This window comes from Pagrus pagrus (assembly GCF_965226575.1).
Source record: "Pagrus pagrus genome assembly, chromosome: 15".
Classification (NCBI taxonomy): domain Eukaryota; kingdom Metazoa; phylum Chordata; class Actinopteri; order Spariformes; family Sparidae; genus Pagrus; species Pagrus pagrus.
In genome coordinates this window covers 834447-854287 of record NC_140199.1, presented here as the reverse complement: position 1 = coordinate 854287, position 19841 = coordinate 834447, and the positions used below count along the sequence as shown (strand labels likewise).

The 19841-nt window shown below is 43.0% G+C and overlaps 3 protein-coding genes across 3 annotated transcripts in view; 1 reads left to right on the top strand and 2 right to left on the bottom strand.

Moving 5' to 3' along the window:
- Positions 1–649: 649 nt before the first annotated feature.
- lrrc73 (leucine rich repeat containing 73) lies at positions 650–8325 on the bottom strand. The gene is made up of 7 exons (XM_084375952.1): positions 8043–8325; positions 6391–6690; positions 6148–6308; positions 5595–5717; positions 5072–5172; positions 3373–3619; positions 650–1042 (listed from the first exon to the last, which is right to left on the bottom strand). The coding sequence occupies exons 2-7, from the start codon at positions 6660–6662 to the stop codon at positions 972–974; spliced, it is 975 nt and encodes a 324-aa protein (XP_084232078.1). The 5' UTR covers positions 6663–6690; positions 8043–8325; the 3' UTR covers positions 650–971.
- A 2165-nt stretch (positions 8326–10490) lies between these two features.
- mea1 (male-enhanced antigen 1) lies at positions 10491–14248 on the top strand. Its single transcript, XM_084375955.1, has 4 exons — positions 10491–10588; positions 11533–11865; positions 11995–12103; positions 12253–14248. Exons 2-4 carry the CDS (start codon positions 11545–11547, stop codon positions 12432–12434), a joined length of 612 nt encoding a protein of 203 aa, XP_084232081.1. The 5' UTR covers positions 10491–10588; positions 11533–11544; the 3' UTR covers positions 12435–14248.
- ppp2r5d (protein phosphatase 2, regulatory subunit B', delta) overlaps positions 14128–19841 on the bottom strand; it is a 15867-nt gene continuing 10153 nt past the window's right edge. The window contains exons 14-17 of the mRNA XM_084375943.1: positions 19794–19841; positions 19364–19411; positions 19070–19183; positions 14128–18980 (exon numbers count right to left, since the gene is read on the bottom strand). The exon at positions 19794–19841 is cut by the window's right edge and continues 25 nt beyond it. Of these exons, the coding sequence (XP_084232069.1) occupies positions 18843–18980; positions 19070–19183; positions 19364–19411; positions 19794–19841 (348 nt within the window). The 3' untranslated portion in view covers positions 14128–18842. The remainder of the gene's footprint in view (positions 18981–19069; positions 19184–19363; positions 19412–19793) is intronic.

The window sequence follows — 19841 nt, the reverse complement described above, 5'->3', positions numbered from 1 at the left end:
TTCCCTTCAAAGAGCGTTTCATTTGAATAATTCAGAGTTTTCGAGCCTCAGGAGATAAAAACATTCAGTGAAACAACAAACTGAATAAAAAGGAAACAGCAGAATTTAATCCTGATTTGACGTCGTCTTCTCTTCCTTTTGTTAAAGCGACACGCAGACGTCACTCTGAAACTAACTACTCTGGCTACATGTTTCCTCTAAAAATTAAGAAAAATATTTTTTCATGACGTCACATACTTCATTCAGCATATACAAGGCAAAGAGCTAAATCCAGTTAAATGAGTTTAAAAGTCATGTCTGATAAGCTAATCTCGTGCTAAAAGCTAACTTGTAAATGTCTCCCTGAACAGCCAGCGACAGCTGAACTGCACCTTCGTCTCAAGTCTTCAGATGGACGCACATATTCAAATTTAGCCTGTTAAACAACGTTTTGTTCTTTGACGTCCATCAAACGTGTGTAAACGTTAACGAGCGTGAATGTTAAACAGTGATTGAATTTATGCTGTCAGATTATAAATTCAACCCACAGAAGGTTAAAAATGGAAGATGAGCTCCTCGTTCGGTCTCAGACTCTCATGTTGTTCTTCAGCTAGCGTCGTTAGCATTGTTAGCTCCCTGATGACGGTGAATGAAGAGTCGGACTCGTTGGTTCTTACGAAGCTGTAAACAGTTTAATATTTGTGACATCAGAGCAGCAGAACAAACAGAACGTACATTCATCAGAAACACACTGAACAAACACCTGTCCTAAAGTCACTTGGTGTGTTAAGGTTTTGTGCCGCCACTCACCTGTTCTAGTCTATGTACAGGTGCTACATCAAACCATGCAGAGCATGTGATTGGCTGCTAGTGATCAGGTGATCTGACAACCCAGAGAAGTGCAGTGCAGAGAAACAAACCAAACAAATCAACAAAAAAGAGAGAAAAAAGTGAAACCGTTTCACAGGAAGTGGGTGTGTTTGTGGGAGGGGTCACATCTCAGTCTCAGCCAATAAGCTCTCACCTACACCTGATGTCAGCAAGACCATCTGGGGGCCGGAGTCTGTAGGGTTAAAGAACGACACGTTTAGAGCTCCACAGCAGATTAAAGGAGCAGACCGCCAAGTCTGCACGTTTCAGACCGTTAATATAAACTCTGTGATGTCACATCCTGTCTCCACATCATCGATCAGGTTTTAGATTGATTTCCTTTCACCTGACAGTCACTGGTTTCGGTTCAGGCCAGGCTAGCTGTTTCCCTCTGTTTCCAGTCTTTATGCTAAGCTAAGTGAAGAGTGTGGAATACAGACTCTCACAGAGGAAGAGAAGAAGATTTTACTAAATGTTGAATTGTTCCTTGAAAGGAAATCAATCTAAAGCCTGATCTGTAAGATGTTTAAATATATACATGACTTACAGAACATCGACTGAACATGTAGAACCAGAAGTTTCAGTGTTTCCTCTGTTTTCATTCATTAAACTCTTTTATGTAAAGTCTCGGTCACAGCATTTCATTTCAAAAAGCTGATTTCACAACAATTCAGATTCATTACGATGAAATCTGTGTGATCGGTGGATTCACTCGAGTTGGTCAAGTCACGTTCAACTTTTGCTGAACGCTGATTCGTTAATTCCTGCTCAGAAATAAACCGTCTTGTCCAAAATGGAGAAAGCTATTGTGGCTTATTAGACTACAAAGTGCTCCACAACACAGACTACTGATTTGTCATCAAGCTAAACTAACATCCTTGCTAGCTGACCCTTAGCAAGATTGCTTGCTACCCTGTTAGCTTTATTCCTTCTGTTCAATAACTTCTAAGATTGAACTCAAGCCCAACAGAACATAATGCCAGCAGGAATTAATTGAAGCTAGTTTGACTAACTAGCATATTAGCATTTAGCTTTCAGGCTACAGTCGTTCACCAAGATCTCAGTGATTCTATGACATAACTGATAACTGATATGGTAGCCCTGACTCACAACCACAAACCAGAAAACACAACATTAACTTCTACTGGAGAAGGAAGGTACGTTCTATCAACAAGGTTTGTTGCTGATCGGACGGACGCACTGTCCGACTTTTCAACGGGAAGGACGCAGCATTCACGTGTTTTACATGATCCCACTGTTGTTATCTACTCAAACTGTGGTAGCATCTGTTTATCTCAGGGTTTATGAGCCATAGTTTCCCCGGTAAACACACCGACCTCCTCAGCCTCTCTCGCAGTCTTCAGCTGCTCCTCTCTAGATCTTCTGCTCTCTGGGCTCGTTAGGCGTATAGACGAGCTACCACTGGTCCACTCTACCCAACGAGCTCAGACACACTTGGGCTGTGACAGCTGAAGAGGTCGGTGTGTTTTAATCAGGGAAACTTCAAAAACCAGACATTAGATTCACTGTAATGTTCGCTGTAACAACCCAATGTTTACGTTTGTCTGCCATGTTTCAGCGTCATATGACGTCAACTCTGCAACTTGTGTGCCAGAATTTTCTCAGATTTTCCGAGTTGCTCCAACTTTGAAGGATGTTTGTGTGAAGTTTCCCTTTTTTCTGATTAGTCCGACAGCACATGAATCAAGAGTAGATAATAACAGGAGGATCTAGAATAACAAATATATCATCACTCAGCAACGATCCTTGTTGGTAGAAACTTTACGTACCGCCGTTTTTTCGGATTTGTGGTGCTTTTGTGTTTTGCACTTCAGGGCCACCGTAGATTTCACCTAATTTGTCTGTTTTAAATGCTGCTGTGACTGGGCCTTTAAGGAGAATACGGTCACTGTAGCCTGCTATGGACCAGAACCAGGACCAGGACCAGAACTTCAGACCACAGAGCTGCGTGGACTCACAGAGGTACCACAGAAGAAGAGCAGACCTTCAATACATATATTCTTTTAAATATTCATTATTATGAATGAGAGTACAGATTATTGGTTATTAACTGGGATTAGATAAAAACCAGTTTAGTCAGATTCACACGTAGACCTCTATGATACAGAACACAGAACCTCCTACTGTCACTGAGGACACCTAACACCACAGAACCAGAGTAATACTGGACCACACTGGGACAGAACCAGGCTGATATGAACGCACCATTAGTCCAGCTAAAATTCAAATACTAATACCAGTATGGTTAATGAGACCAGTGGAACCAGTATGACAAACTGGACCCATCAAACCAGTAGAGTAAACTGGGCCAGTAGAACCAGCCCTGGCTCCTGTACAGTGGAGCCAGTATGATAAACAGTACCAGTAGAACCAGTATGACAACTGGGAGAGTAAACCTAGTCCTGTACTGGTTTTGGAGCAGACTGGTGTCTCTGAGGGACCAGTAAAAAGTGGGACAGTCTGGGGGGACAGAGGGGACAGAGGGGAGGGTTCAGCCCTTACTGCTGTGGGGGAGCCAGGCGGGGGGCTGGTACTTGTCTCTGATTGGCTGGTACTTGTCTCTGATTGGCAGCAGGGCGCTGCTGGAGGCGGGGCCTGGCTGTAGGGACGGTGCCTCTCGGTCGTCGTCCTCCTCCCCTTCAGACAGCAGGTCACAGATCTGCTGCTGCAGCTCCGGACTGATGTCGTTCTCTGCCAGGACCAGAACCCGCAGACTGGTTGGGTAGTTCTCCACCATGTCCAGGAACACCTGGAGAAACAGAGACCGCCGTCATTCAAACAGGAGATAAAACTTTATTTATACAAAATGACATGAAAGACTTTAACTCCTTTATGTGAAAATAAAACAAGGGCTGAAAATCAAAGGAAATTTGGTAAATTATATAATTTATTAGATAAACAGCTGATGCTGAAACTGATTTAATGACTGCTTCAACTTCAACACCACAAACATCTGGCCTGGTGAAAAGATAATAAAATCATTAATTTAACATACTGACAAAGTTTGTCATCATGGCTCATTAGAGAAATGTAGATTAGAGTATCGTCTGCGTATGGTTAAATATGATTATTTCTAAAAATCTGTCCTGAAGCAGCGTTTATTGTTTATAAAGTGGGCAGAGTATTGGTCCTTGTGGTACTCCAAAGGTCATGTGTCAATCAAGATAAAATAAGACCTGAACAGGTTCAGAACCAGAGTCAAGCCCAGTTTTCCACCTGTCTGATGATGACACCAGAAAAAAAGTTTGTTCATTTGAGCCGATGTTCATCATTTTTTTTGTTAATGATAACAGTGATTTTTCTGTCAGAGTGCTGATAAAATAAACTAATTTAAAAATGTGCTACTTGGTAACTTGTCTCCATTTATAGCCTAAAAACAGTAAAATAATATGAATCTGAAAAGTAACTAGTAACTAAATGTATTAAATAAACATAAAAAGAGCTAAATGAAAAAGGAAATACTCAAGTAAAGTATCTCAAAATTGTTCTTAAGAACAGAACTTGAGTAATTTGTACTAAGGTTTATTTCATGACTGGTTGTTTATATTTGTTCATTTGTTTCTCTGTGCTGCCAGGCTGCACTGATACATTCACTGTAATCAGATTACAGCAGAAAGGCTTTCACAGATAAGTTAATACCAACATATAACTGTCCTGTCTGTTCTGCTGCTGCAGGTTCATTCACAGAACACCTGTGAAACTGTACGACGTTCCTTATTCACGTTGCAGGAACGATGTAAGAGTATGGAGGACAAATGATTTGATGCGAGAACACTGTCGTCTGGAGAGTGAGAGATCATTCAGAGGAACATCAGGTCAACGTCTCCCCCTGCTGGACAAACTGCTCCATGACACTGAGGATCACTGCCAGATTAACAGAACCCGTCCTGCTGTTCAGTCTGTCTCAAGAGGTTCTGTTTGTCACAACATGTTCTACTGCATCTGGTCTTTCAGCATATTCTGACCATTCTGACCCACAATCCTTCAGTACCACAAGTAAAAGGAAGAAGGATGAGATTGGAACACAGCGGGAGTGAAGAAGAAGAAGAAGAAGAGGAAGAAGAAGAAGAAGAAGAAGAAGAAGAGGAAGAAGAGGAAGAAGAAGAAGAAGAAGAAGAGGAAGAAGAGGAAGAAGAAGAAGAAGAAGAAGAGGAAGAAGAAGAAGAAGAAGAAGAGGAACGGAGCCATGTGATTGGTTGACCTGTGCTGATTGGTTGGTCAGTCCAGTTCCCTCCAGGTCCAGCACCTCCAGAGTTCTGCTGGACGCCACGGCAACGGCCAGCATCCCTGCAATCTGATCACCTGGAGACAGAACCAGAACAATCAGAACCAGAACACTTAGAGACAGAACACTCAGAACCACAGACAGAACGTTCAGAACCAGAACCAGAACATTTACTGCCAGGAACGGACAAAACCAGAACCACAACATTCAGAACCAGTACACTCAGAACCAGAACAATAACATTTACTACCTGGACCAGATACAACCAGAACCATATCCAGAACACTCAAGACCAGAAAATTTACACCAGAACCTGGACCAGTGTGTCGTACTGGTGTATTAGTGCTGTAGTGGTGTGTATTGTCTGTAATGTAGTACTATTTTAATAGTACTGTATAATTGTAGTACTGTTGTAGTATTAGTAGTACTTGTACCCAGCGGGTTGTAGTAGTATTATAGTAGTATGATAGTAGTACTGCAGTATTAGTAGTACTTGTACCCAGTGGGTTGTAGTCCAGGTTGAGCACGCGGAGCTGGGAGCTGTGGGCCACAGCGATGGCGAGGCGAGCCCAGCCTTTGGAGCTGATTCCTGGGTTAGCGCTCAGAGTGAGCTCCCTCAGACCTGGAGACAGAGGAACACAGGTCAGGACGATACAGTGTGTTTAAATACTTTATGTGTATTTATGTATTAACACTGTAAATAAAGTATAAAGAGCTCAGCTGTGTTACATGTTAAACTGTGCTGATGAGACAGTGAAGAGTTAAACCAGCGAGCTGATGAATTCAGGTTATCTGAGCCTGAAATAACAACGTCTCAGGAGACGTCCAGCTCTTTAAACCTGCTGCTGCCTCACCGTCACATCAACACTCACAGCTCATGTTTGTGGTCTGGAGCTCTGTTCTGATTGGTCAACAGAGACAACAGTCCTCATGCTGCAGTGTGAGGTGTTGCAGGTGTGACAGGTGTTTGGTACGGTGCCCCAGGAGGGTCATTGAGGTGTCAGCAGGTGGTCTCCGTGTCGATAGTCCTGGTGTTGTTGTCACCGTCTCACCTGACTTTGCTCCGTCTGGTGGCAGCATCCCACAGATCAGACCCAGCGCCTCGTCTCCCAGCATGCAGTCCCCGAGATCCAGACAGACCAGCGCCGGGTGGGTCGACAGGGCGAGGTTGAGGGTCACCAGGCCGGCGTCCAACAACGGGCTGCCATGGAGACTGGAGGGGGGGGGGGCAGAGTATGTTGGTCTGTCTGCACTTGTTAAACAGCCAATCAGCTGGAAGTCAGGTGTGTACTCACAACAGGGTCTGCAGGGAGCGGTTGGTCTTTAGGGCATCGGCCAGGTGTCGAGTCCGGCTGATGCTGGAGACGACACCCAGGTTCAGGTTGAGCTGAGCGAGCGAGCGTGACTCTGCGACGCTGCGGCAGACGCGTCCGAAGTCGCGGTCGGAGAGCTGACAGCCGCGGACGGACAGCAGCCGGACGCTGTCCTCCTTCAGACTCTCACAGATGTCCTGAACCTCGGCCGCAGACAGCAGCTCCCCCGTGATCTGGATGGAGGCCGGCAGCATCCTGGACTGGACTGAACCGCTGGAACACCTGGAGGAGACACTGGGTCAGATCACAGAAGAACACAAGGATCTGACCTCCTATTGGTTGGTGCCATGAGAAGCCAAAGTCCGGACATCACTTCCTGTCTCTGTACAACTAGCTTCTTTGGTCTGTTCACACCTGGTGTCAACATCCTGAGTAATCTGATTACAAGTGGACAGTTCACACCTGACATTAACAGACTCCAGGTTTCTACTCAAAGACAGAAAGAAGTTCATGTAGAACATTTGCTGAATTTACAAGAAGGAACAAATCAGTCAGAATCAGTCAGAGACAGAGTTTCACACAGTTTATAAAGTGTCTCCAACTCAACAACTCACTAAACTGACACATTTGTTAAGGGAGTCTGGGGACAAAGAAGTCGCCTATACTGGTTACTGTTTAGTGTGTTTGTAAAATGTGACATGTTTAGATCAATAAAATGTTTCTTCTGTCATAAATTGAGTGTAAATGGTGAAATCAGTGTAAACAGTGTGTTCAAACAGCTGCTAAATGTTGGCAGGTAAGACTTTAGCACTTTAGACACAGAAGCAGACAGGCTGGTACAGCCATGCTGCCACAAACTGACACTTTGTACAAGCAAACAAACAACTGACTGTTTTCATTTAATGCTGAATTTACAACAAGGAGACAATGATTCAGAATCTGTCAGAGACAGAGTTTCACTACGTTAGAGAGTTTGTTTTAACTCAACAACTCCTAAAATTAGCTGATTTGTTAAGGGAGTCTGGTGAAATTGTGGTTAATAGTTGGCTTCATGTATTACATTTAATGCTGAATTTACAAGAGCGCACCAATGATTCAGAATCTGTCAGAGACAGAGTTTCACTACGTTTATAAAGTTTGTTTTAACTCAGCAACTCTTAAAATCACTACATTTGTTAAGGGAGTCTGGTGATGTTGAGGTTAATAGTTGAAACAGTGTTAAACAACATCAATCTGTCAGCTGTTTATAAACTACATCTCCCATGAAGCCTTTCTGTTCAGTTTTGACTAAAGAAAACTTTTAAACATGTTAAATTAAAAATGATGATAATTATAAATATTCTTCAAACTAAACTTCTAAATAATCACATGTGTATCGATCCTTGTATTGATTAACAGTCTGTGTATTAAAACAGATGATGTCAGATGTGAGATCATAAAAACACAAACGTCATCTCAATAATCAATTAGCTCCTCCCACAAATTACTAATTAACATGTTGAAGTAAGCAGAGCTGATCAATAATCAGTGAATCTAAAGCAGGCCTATCGATGAGCTGGACCCGACCAGCTGATCACAATAACCAACTGATCAACTGAGCTCTGATTGGTGCTGCAGTGAGGAGATCAATTAACCTGATAAATGATCGATCAGCTCACGCGCGGAGGATCGGGACTCTCACACGCTGATGTCATCATTCTCTGCTCCGGTGCCTCTGATCCCGCCGCAGGCCACGCGCCGGTTCTGATCCACCGCGGCGGACATGAGAGCCGATCGATCCCGGTATCGATTGATCGGGTTTGATCAGCAGCGGAGCGGCGGATCGGTGCCCCGGAGCCGGACGGGAGGTCTGTGTGTCGGTCTGTGAGCTCCGTGAGTCCCGGTGTGTTTCTGCAGGTGACCGTTACTATGAGAACCAGAGAGAGCAGAGGCAGCAGAGAGGGCTCACTCTGAGCGGATTCACTGGGACCAAACACAGCGAGGAGGGCTGTCAGTTAATGATGATGATGATGATGATGATGATGATGATAATAATAATAAAATACTACTACTACTACTACTACTACTACTACTAATAATAATATACATGTATATTTTCTCCACTCGTCCAATAATAATACATCAACACAATAAAGACATTTTTAAATAAAACATTCATTAGTAGCCGGCAAATATTTACAAAGACATTAAATGAAGTGCAAAATGGAGCAGAGGCAATTTATCTGATTAACATTATATTAAAATAATCACTTTATTTTTATACATTATCATCATATTTAGGTCATCAGTGCTTATTAAGCAACATAATAAAACAAGTGGACCTTTAACTGAGATTAATTTTGTCAAAAAACTTTAACAAACAACAATAAATAAACAAACAAGACAATAACCAGATCATTTATAATGATTGATTATGACAATCAATAATTATTTCGATTATTTTAAGGATTTATTCAAATGTATTAATTTCATATGAAACAACATATGTTCAGTTTTCATACACACGTTTTAAAAATGTATCTTTATAAATATTGGGAATAAAGAAACTGATAAAAAACAAGTCAAAGATCTTTTGACACACTGTGTTTTCAAAATAATAGTGTGTGTGTGTGTGTGTGTGTGTGTGTGTGTGTGATATATGATATAACATCTTTGCAGTTGGTGTAAAGTCGTCTGAATGTTTGAGTTGATAAGGAGATGAAGAGATTCATAAAAACAATAATAAATAAAAAGATGTCTGACAGAGTGAGTCCTCTCACCTGTAGACAATCTTTGCAGTTGTTACGTCACACCCCGCTGAGCCTTGCTTTAATCCTCCTCGGTGTGTGACGTCACTGTTTTTAAAAAAAAAATTAAACCGTTAAACTGTTGATCAATGACGTGATTATTGATTATTGATCAGAAGCTGCTGATCGATCAGCTCGTGTCCGTCCTGATAACGCCGACAAATCACCTGACATGACATCCGGTCGGGATTTTCACATTAAGAGCAAACTCTTAATCCACTTGTCAGGACGGTCTCAGCCCGATGGTTCTGGGTTCTGATGGCCCAGTTTCTGCTGCAGTGGCTGGTGAGAGTCGAGCAGCAAGTATTGATCCGTGTGCAGTGTTCAAACAGCAGATGATCCCGAGCCGGAATGACGTCACTGATACCGTGAAGAACAAACGGTTCCGTTTGATGAACAAGGTTCTGAATGATTTTCACTCTAACAGCAGAAACAGATTAAAGTCTGTTTGTCTCATCTGATGTGACCCACAGCGCCTCCTGCTGGTTCGGTTCTGGATTTAATAATCCTCCAGTGAGATGATCGGACATGCATGATTCTGTTGTAGCTGTTGGGATTATTGGAGATCAAATCAAACTTTACTGATTTATTGATTTTTATCTTCACTGAACAGATCAATAAAAGATCCGTATGTGATCGTTTTAAACAGGAAGTCAGTTTAATCTATAAATGTGATCAGACGTGTTAGTGTTTTGTGTTGAGCTGCTGATTCACGTGACATTAATTAATTAATTTCAGATAAATAAATACTGAGAGTGTGAATAAAATCATAGGTAATGAGGAAATAAGTCGTTTTGATTTTAAATATCGTTATTCTACCTGTTAGATTATTATTTTACATCAGACAGGATTTAATAAAACTAAACGATCATAAAGAATTTAATCTTTTTCTTTCATACAAATGTCAACACAATGTTGAATCTGACCCTCAACTGCTCGGTTTAAATAAAATAAAGCGTCTGTTATTATTATTATTATATTTTATTTTGGCTTATTTATTCATGTATTATTTATTTTGATAAGTGGACAGATAGATATTGATTAAAATAGACGAAACAATCTTTAAATATAAATAAATAGAAGAATCTGAGAGTTAAAACGAGACTTTATATTTTTACGTGTTGTGACGTCATTTATGTTTAAATTGAGAAACAAATGTGGAAAAATAAATTAATAAATAATTGTTGTAATAATTCAAATTGTCTCATTTTTGTTGACTCGTGTTATGTTTCTGTTACAAATAAAGTTCCTCATTTAAAAAAACCCAACCTGTTTTGCGTCAGGCGTCAGTTTTGTTCCGGCGTCGTGACGTATCCGGAAGTGTCTGATGAGCAGCTGCAGCTAGCAGCGGCTAACAGCTCCGAGCAGAGAGACACAGACAGACGGACGGACAGGTAAGACACTGAACACCTCACCTGGAGGCTTTAGTCTTCTTCTTCTTCTTCTTCTTCTTCTTCTTCTTCTTTTGGTCATAAATCGACACACAGCAGCAGCAGAAGAAGAAGAGTTTTAATAACCGGAGAGAAAACGAGTCAGTCAGAAACAACCAGCTGTTAGCTTCATTAGCTGTTAGCCGCTCCAGGTGTTCTCCATCATCATCATCTTCACCATAATGTACCTGCTGACATCCCGGTTCATCAGAGCGGGAATAGAACCGACAACCTGCGGACTGCCTGGCTTAAGCCACCGGAAACACTGACGCTAACGCAGCTGTTAGCTTTAGCGGTTAGCTTAAAGAATCAAAGTGGTTCCATCACAAACATCCTCCATGTTGGTTTCTTCTTCCCTTCAACAGCTGTTTCTGTTTCTGATCATTGGTTTTACAGCTGCATCGTCTTTATCGATCATCGGTTCATCTGATCAGACTGATATCGATCTGCATCTTTATGAAGGAGATGTTTTATTGAAGACTGAACAGCTTTAGACAAGACAGGCAGCTCACTGAGAGCACAGACATCAATAATCGGTGAACACATCGATCAGCTGTAATGATCGATCAGCTGTAATGATCGATCAGCTAAAGAGGAAAATACCTTTCTGATATTTTTAGAGGCTTAAACATTTCAGAAGATCAGCAGGAAGGAAAGACTTTTAATTTGTATTAAAATTCTCCCCTCTCTGTCCCTCCCCCCTCTGTCTCTCCCCCCTCTGTCCCTCCCCTCTCTCCCCTCTCTGTCTCTCCCCCCTCTGTCTCTCCCCCCTCTGTCCCTCCCCTCTCTCCCCTCTCTGTCTCTCCCCTCTCTGTCTCTCCTCTCTCTGTCTCTCCCCCCTCTGTCCCTCCCCTCTCTCCCCTCTCTGTCTCTCCCCCCTCTGTCTCTCCCCTCTCTCCCCCCTCCAGGTCAGTCTGTGGATGGAAGTGTGGAGCTCGGCGATGGGACCGGAGAGAGTCTTACCGAACTCTGAGGACGAGTTGGGGGAGGACGAGCGTCCGGGGGAGGGAGGTCTGCTGCCAGTGTGGAGCGGGGGGGAGGGAGGGGGTGAGGAAGAGGAGGAGGGGGGAGAGATGGAGCTGGATGGAGAGGAGGAAGAGGAAGAGGAGGAGAACAGTGGAGGATATTACTACCAGCCTCTGAACCAGGAGCCGGAGCAGGCCGGGGAGGAGGGGGAGGACAGGGGGGAGGACAACTCCTCCCACAACGAGCAGCTGCAGCAGGTGCAGCACAGGATAGAGGTGAGATCTGCCTGGCAACAGCTGACTCACACACCTGTCTGTCACTTGTCTGTGTCCCTCTCACCTGTTTGTCTCTCTCACCTGTTTGTCTCTCTCACCTGTTTGTCTCTCTCACCTGTCTGTGTGCAGGTGATGGGTCTGCACCTCCCTGAAGCTCCTCCCCCTGACAGCGATGAGGAGGAGGACCCTGAGGGAGCGGCGGCTCAGAGGAGTCGAGCCTCCATCCCGATGGACGCAGGTCAGACTCAGAATGTCCCCTACAGGCTGCCGTACCGCCTCTGACTCACTGTTGTGATAAATGTCACAGTCTTATAAAATCATAAATATACCCCTAACCCTTTCTGAAGTACTTCCTGTCTGCTGACATCACTTCCCGTCTCCCTGCAGACCACGTGGAGCTGGTGAAGAGGACGATGGCGGCCGTGGCGTTGCCGTCTCTCGGCGTGCCGTCGTGGGCCGAAGAGATCTCTGACGACCAGTGGAAGGACATGGTCCAGAACACGCTGCAGAGCCGGCAGAGCGCCGCCGGGCTGCGCCTCGGACGCAGGAGCAACATCAACGGACCCTGAACGATCACGGACCCTGAACGCACCACCATCACCAACAACTGCAGTGGAACCTGATCACTTCACATACTAACAACAACAACAGACCCTGAACACACCACGACTACTTCAGGGACACTGACAGAGGGCCGGTGATGACAGAGGGAGGCGACCTGAGAGTCGACTGATGGACGAATCACACCTGTTTAATTTAGTTTCATTAAAAATCACCTGAAGCTGCTGAAACTGGTTTAAACTGATGATCCCTCAGTTCAGTCTCACAGGCGACTTTATTTACAGTCTGTTGAGACTTTTAGGTCAATAAATACGATTTATTATTTCTGAAAAACAAAAACAAAACTCTTTAAACGTGGAGATAACAGATTATAACCAAACTGCTACACAACAGGAACATGCGGCTAAATGAACGTTTTAAAACAGATGATTGATCAGAACTAGCTGACGGGTTCAGCACGGCTTCGTCACAGATCTGTGAGTCTGAGTCACGTTTTAAGATCCTTAAATTAACAAATATCAGAATCAGCTTTAAAAAGTGGAATATATTTAATCATTACATCTGAGAACACGTCACACATTCATGTAAGTTAGTTCAGACTTCAGTTAAAAGTGACATTTAATTATTCAGTGTTCAGTTTCTTGCTGTTACCTTCAGTGTCAGAGTCAGAGAGTTTCTGTCCTCTGATTATTTTCACTAACGATGGAGAGATTAAACCTCGTCCGGCTCGGGTGGTGTCTGCAGCTGGACTCTGGACCTCCAACAGGCGGTAAACGTTCATCATTACAGTCGACAGAGAGAATGAATCACAACATTTATTCATCACTACGAATGAAAACTGCAGCTCAGTGACACAAAGACAGTTAATTCTTCTGAATCCGTCCAAAACATGTCAGCAGTGTTTTTAAATCGGTCCAGATGGGACCTGACGTCCAGACGTCTGGAGCAGCCGGGTCGTTTTAAATCTCATCAAGTGTTTTATCTTTTTTTGTGTAACAGTCAAATCATGTTTGTGAGATGATTGTTATTCTTAATTTGAACAGAAAAGCAGCTTCAAGGTGCAAATAAGATGTTTGTTGTCTGTTTACATGAGATAAATTCACATCAGTGAGAATTTGAAGACAAGATTCAAGAACACGTGTTCAACGTTCAGCAGATTATAAGTTTTAACGTCCGAGCTCAGATTCAAAACTAAAGAGCTTTTTTACCCTGATTTTGTCTCTTAAAGCAGAAGGTTGTTTCTGCTCAGATGTTCCCATGTGTAACTTCAGTGTTGAGTTTCAGTTCAGATGTTCATGAAAACATTGATGTGCTCCTGACTTCAATCTGATTTCTTAATATTTTACAAACTAAATCTTTTTGACCCTTGTGTGATCCCGTACTCTGCTCCTGTTTTCTTTGCGTTACTGATTTGAAGCTTTAAATTACGTGTCACTATTTTTTCAAATGATCAATCGATAATGAGAATAATGAATCGTTAATTGCAAACAAAGCCGCTCCCGTCTTCTGTAGAAGGAAACTGATGAACTTCCTGTTTGGATTTTCAGTGTAAAGTTCATGTAAGATAAAGTCACATTCCACCTTAAAGCCTTTTATAGAAATGTTGATGTTTTTATTGATTTTATTATTTGATTGTAATTGTTCTGTGTGTGTGTGTGTGTGTGTGTGTGTGTGTGTGTGTGTGTGAAGCAGACACACTGATTGTCAAACATGTCCACTTTATTTCTTTTGATTTGTTCTGTACATACATGAACATCTGTACAAAATCGACTTTCATACCATGTAATGCTCTACCTAATTAAAGTACAACATATGTACAGGATGACGGGAAGCAGCGTTCAGGTTTTAGTGTCGGGACTCGAGTGGAGAGCTCGCCGCCATGTTTCCTGTTCTGTCACTAACGTGTCGACGTCGAGTCGCCGCTGGACAAAAAGACCTTCCTCGTCTGTCGGAGCGCCTCAGACTTTAACATAGATTTAGTGTCATCTGGAGATTTGTGTCGCTTTAAAATTGTAAGAAAACTTCATGGAGTTTGGTTCAGATTCTACTTGATCTTGTGGCGATCACGTGTCAGTCGCTTCCTCCCACATTAAAACAGAACAAACATTCAGTTTTATCATCTGGAGGAGTTAAAACATCGAAAATAAACTCTTGGGCCCGTGGCGGCCATTTTGTCCAGCGATGACAGAAGTGGGCGGGGCTATCCCACCACTGGAATGGTCATTAATTGACAGTGAATCACACGACGGCGAGTAAAGACCACGTGCAACATAAACCAGCTGACGAGAACGGAAAGATAACAAAAAGGGAGGGGCGTGGCCGGATGTGGGCGTGGTCATGAGTCAGTATACATGACAATATACAGTACAACAATAACTGCAGGCAGACGCCCTGAACAACTTCTCTTTTCATACATTTTGTTCCTATAAGGAGGATTGTTTCTGCGCTCGCCGCCGTGCAGCGGCTCTCTGCGGCGTTTCTCAGCTTTAAACAATATTGCTAACGAGGTCAGTGAAGCAGCGACAGGTTAGATGGTTACATGTTAATGACAGGCTTCGTTAATTAAAACAAAAAGACGAACAGATCAACGCTCACATGGAACATTTTGAATGACTGAATGTGGAATATTAATCATAATCAGCTCGTTGCCACTTTAAGTCGTAACATTTTGTGATTTCTTCACGTCACAAAGATGAACTTTTACTTTACTGACGCCAGTTTTCTGTCAGCAGCTCTACATTTGAACGTTTACGAAGTACTTTGTGTCGTAAAAACAGAAACTGACTTGACATTTATTGTGTTTTTGTGGAAAAATTAACTTTTTAAATGCTTTTTATCAGAACAACTGCACTTGTTGCACGTCAACAACAACGACGAAGATGTTGCACTTTGATTTAAATTAATTTCTCCTGACAAAAATCTGTCGTCTAGTTTGTGATGGGACTTTGACCTGAAGTGTCACGAGAAAGGTTTTCTCTTCACAGATGAAGTCTGTAGCTGTGACGAGAACATTTGTCTTTGTTTAAAGTCTTCATGGCACAAAATGTGAAACAGATCACAGAAGTGAGACAGCAGAGGATCATGGAAGTCTGAGTCTTCAGGGAGCAGAGCAGACAGGAAGGAACGCAGAGAGACGCTTCATCTTCAAACATTCAGTTATTTTAATGTGCAACATGAAACATCTGATTTAAGACGATTAGTTTTAAATTTGTTGATTTCAAATTTAAGTTTTCTGCTTTTAAAAATGTGACGTCACCAGGATACTGAACTCCATCTTAAAAACAATCAACTAATGTTTTTATCCTGCTCAACATCTGCTCAACATCTGCTCAACATCCACGCTTTTATTTTGGTAGGACAAAACCTAAGATCCACATTTATCTTTACTATAATCTGAATTTATTTCAACTTCCTGTCTCATTAATGTAACAACTCAGAGACTGAGCAGTAAAATCGTGATACATTTTGAATGAGGTTTGGTTCAGCAGCCGAACGTTCTGACACTGGGTCTGTTTGGAAACGTGTGGAGGAAGTTAACCTGTGTGTGAACACCTGAGCTGCTGCCTCCAGGTGTCAGCCAATCACAGCTCTGCTCTGAGGGACAGGAAGTGATCACAGGAAGTGACCGGCGTGATATTTAAGGTCAGATTCAGCAGTCAGGATGTCAGAAACCTGCTGCTGATTGGATAAACGGTGGTGGAACAGGAAGTGTAGGGGGATCCTACAAAATAAAACTACATCGGTGTTCTGGTGGAGGACAAGTTAAAGACGCAGCGTCCTCGTCTCTCACTTCCTGTCTGCTCTCCGCTGTCTAATAAAATAAAACTCCTCCCAAACACTCTTTAAACGTGAAGATGAAGTTAAAACAGCAGCGTTGACGTCTGTGACACGACTCATTTCCTGTGGCTGCTTCACAATAAAAGCTTTCAGCTGTGTAAAGCTTTAAACTGAAAGGAGAAGCAGGAAGTGAAGCAGCAGAGACTCTCAGAGAGTCTGAGGAGTGAAAACAACGAAAAACTTTAACTGGAATGATTCAGAAAATAAAACACACCACGTGGTGTGTTGATGCTCGTCCAGTCGATCGTCGATTGATCGTTTGTTTGTTTACACTGAAGTGATTGACACTGAAATATTCTGATCAGAAGCTTCTTTAGAGTTTGGAGAATTCCCACGACTCCTGAACGTGTCGCTGTGTTTGACCTTTGACCTGACGAGTGGCGGCATCTCGTACAGACGAATATTCAGACGGGACGTTTTTGTTCTTTAAGTGTTTTCATGCATCTCTTCTCTCATTGGTTTAGACGTGATGATGTCATGACAATAGACATTAAAATAAAACAAACAAACAAACAAACAGGAAGTACATCACATTGGAATCAAACTCTCCTTCTGCTTTTGCTGGATGCTGATTGGACGTCTACATTCACTGTGTCTCCTCACCATCATCATCATCATCATCATCATCATCATCATCATCATCGTCGTCAGTCCACCACAGGTCCATGCTGACAGGTGATTGGTCAGGTCAGGTGGAGGGGGCGGGGCTCTGGAGTGGAGCTGCTGTCAGTCAGTGAACTCCTCTGTGCTGTGTTCAGGTGTCACAGGACAGACGTGATGTGTTTATGGTCTCCTCCGCTGCAGGAACTTAAGGAGCTGAGAGCTTCACAGAACACAGAACCTGAAGAACCCTGAAGGTTCTACGTTCTGCTTCGTGTTTCCACTGATTTATAAACAAGAACGTTTCAGATATTCATCGTGGAGAGGAAGACGAACGAGGAAGCAGCTGATATTGATTTTCTTTGTTTACATGACGTTGATGTTTTAAACATCATTATCATTCATTTATAATAAATGAAACCTTGTGCTGTTTCATTTCCTCCTGAATCAGAAAACAAACATCATGTCTTTGTTTCCTTTGACAGAAGGTGGCGCTGTGTTCAGTCACTGCTCTGCTGCATTATTCTGGAAATACCAACGCTCCCTGAACGTCACTGTGCTTCCAAACACACAGACAGATACCCTGAAATCAGCTGCGTCCTTCAACACGTCAGTGTTATAAATAACCTTTACAAGCTGTTTCTAGTAAAAATATAGTTTAAATAAGTAATGAGTGATAATCAGCGATGAGCTGCTGTCTGTGTCTTTATGTCCGTAAGATCTGTGGTTTGATATTTAAGACTGATTGTTGCTTCCTGGTACATTTGTAACCATACTTATATAATATATGTACATATATTATTTAAATTTAAATCCATGTGTGTAGAGCAATTATACAGTCGTCTAAGTGCACTGCTGTCAAACTGTGGAGCTCCCTCTGGTGGTGTGTGGAGGAATCCCAGAAATATTTTTGACAAACATACAGTTAATATTATGAAAATACTGCACAATCTGTGGTCAGAATACTTCAGCTGAAATGTAATTTAAAGTACATTTTGTCTTTCCTGTAATATTTTTGTTTCAGACTGGCACGTTGTCACGTTCATGCATGTCATGGACATGTCATCCATGATTAGCTGCGAGCGAACCTCAAACTGTGATGACAGAATATTTAGCAGAGGTCAAAGGAAAGGTTCAAAAACACGTCAAACGAGGCTGAAGAGAAGTGCGGAGAAGGAAACTGAAGCTGACGACAGTGAGGAGAGCACGAGAGCTAGTGGCTACACAGCACCTGCTAACTTAGCAGAAAATGACCAAAACAGGAGCTGAACACAGTCAGACGACGCTGCTGTACTTTAACGTTGGTTATAGAAGAGCTGAATATGATCTGAGGCGGTGCACGACGCAGAACCTTTGAGAAACTCTCTTCCACTGTACATGACTGTCATGTCGGTGCTTCAGCTTATAATAACTGTCATGCTCAAGTCCACAGAACGCCTGTTGAGTTCAGGTCTCTGACTCTGTCTGGTTTGGACAGAAAAGTCTCTTTACGCACAATGTGTGGACACAGTGAGACACCTGTGAGACACCTGGACAACAGATGACTACATGTTTCTGAGAGCAGCTGCATCATCGTTTGTTTGGACGGAGGCTGAAGAGCCTTAATTAACGGGCATTAATTAACAGCTCGTTAAGTTCCTGCAGTGGAGGAGCCTGTTGGTGATGCATTCAGGGACCTTCAGTCAAACAGCAGCAGATGTTTGGAGAGGGAGGTGTTGGAGGTGTTAGTGCAACATGAAGCAGATGATGTCATCATCACATGACCGCTGACACACGTTGAGACAGCACGTACACAGTGTCCTACTTGTTATCGGCCACCAGGGGTCAGAGGTGAGAAGGTTGGTGTGTTGTTGAACGCAGCGTCAGCTCCGTCCCAATCTGACCCCAGACCAGCCGCTCCACGACACCTTCAACTTCCTCCCCAGAGAAACGGACAGCAGGGGGGCGGAGTCAGGCTCAGCAGGGACCGCCTCCCCCGGTCAGAGAGCCTCCTGATTGGCTGTCAGGTACTCCTCGGCTCTCTTGTGAGCCTCCAGAGCTTTGATGGTGTAGACGTCCTGAGGAAGCTCCGACTTCCTCCTCATCAGGACTTTGTCCTTCTTCAGGTCCTTCACACCCTGAGAGACAGACGGAGGGACAGGTTTATTGATTGATTCATTGACTTACTGACTGATCGATTAATTAATTAATTAATGATCATCAGTACCTGTGAGGCCTCACTCTCCACAGTCTTCTTCAGCAGCTGGATGTCTTCAGCTGTCGGAGTCTCTGTCTCCATCGAGTACACAGCCACAGTACTACTGTCACTGTACAACATGTACTGTAAATACACAGAGTACTACTGTCACTGTACAACATGTACTGTAAATACACAGAGTACTACTGTCACTGTACAACATGTATGTGGTATTTTGACCACGCCCCTTTATGAACATAACTTACATTAAAAACAAACATATTTTTTTACTAAACTCTGATGATAAAACATAAGACAGCTGACCTCTTCCTGTGGGTGGAGTCCAGGGCGGAGGGGGTGGAGCTTGTTGCTCTGAAACAAAAGAAGGACACACAAAGCTGATATAATAACAATAATAATCACAAAGACATGGATATGGCTGTACATGGTGTCTGACATGAGGAGATGATAATACAGAAAAATATGCTCAGGGTCATTTATAATTCCTCGTTTCAGTGCACAGATGCAATTTTAAAGTTTGATGATTAATCGATCGAAGCTCATACTGATAACATTTTTGTGTAAACAAATCTTTTTTTTAATAATCCATCTTCAGTTTGTAGAAAGGTGCAGAATAAAGGCCTCTTTTCTCCTCATAATCAGGTTCGTCAGCCAATAGAATCACTCCACTGGTGTCATGTGGTGTCTGTGTTTGTCAGCGTCGGCAGTCTGGTCGCTGTCCGTTGGTCGGTACCTGTGGGTTCTGTCTGGCCAGCTCTTCTATCTTGTGCCAGATCTCCTC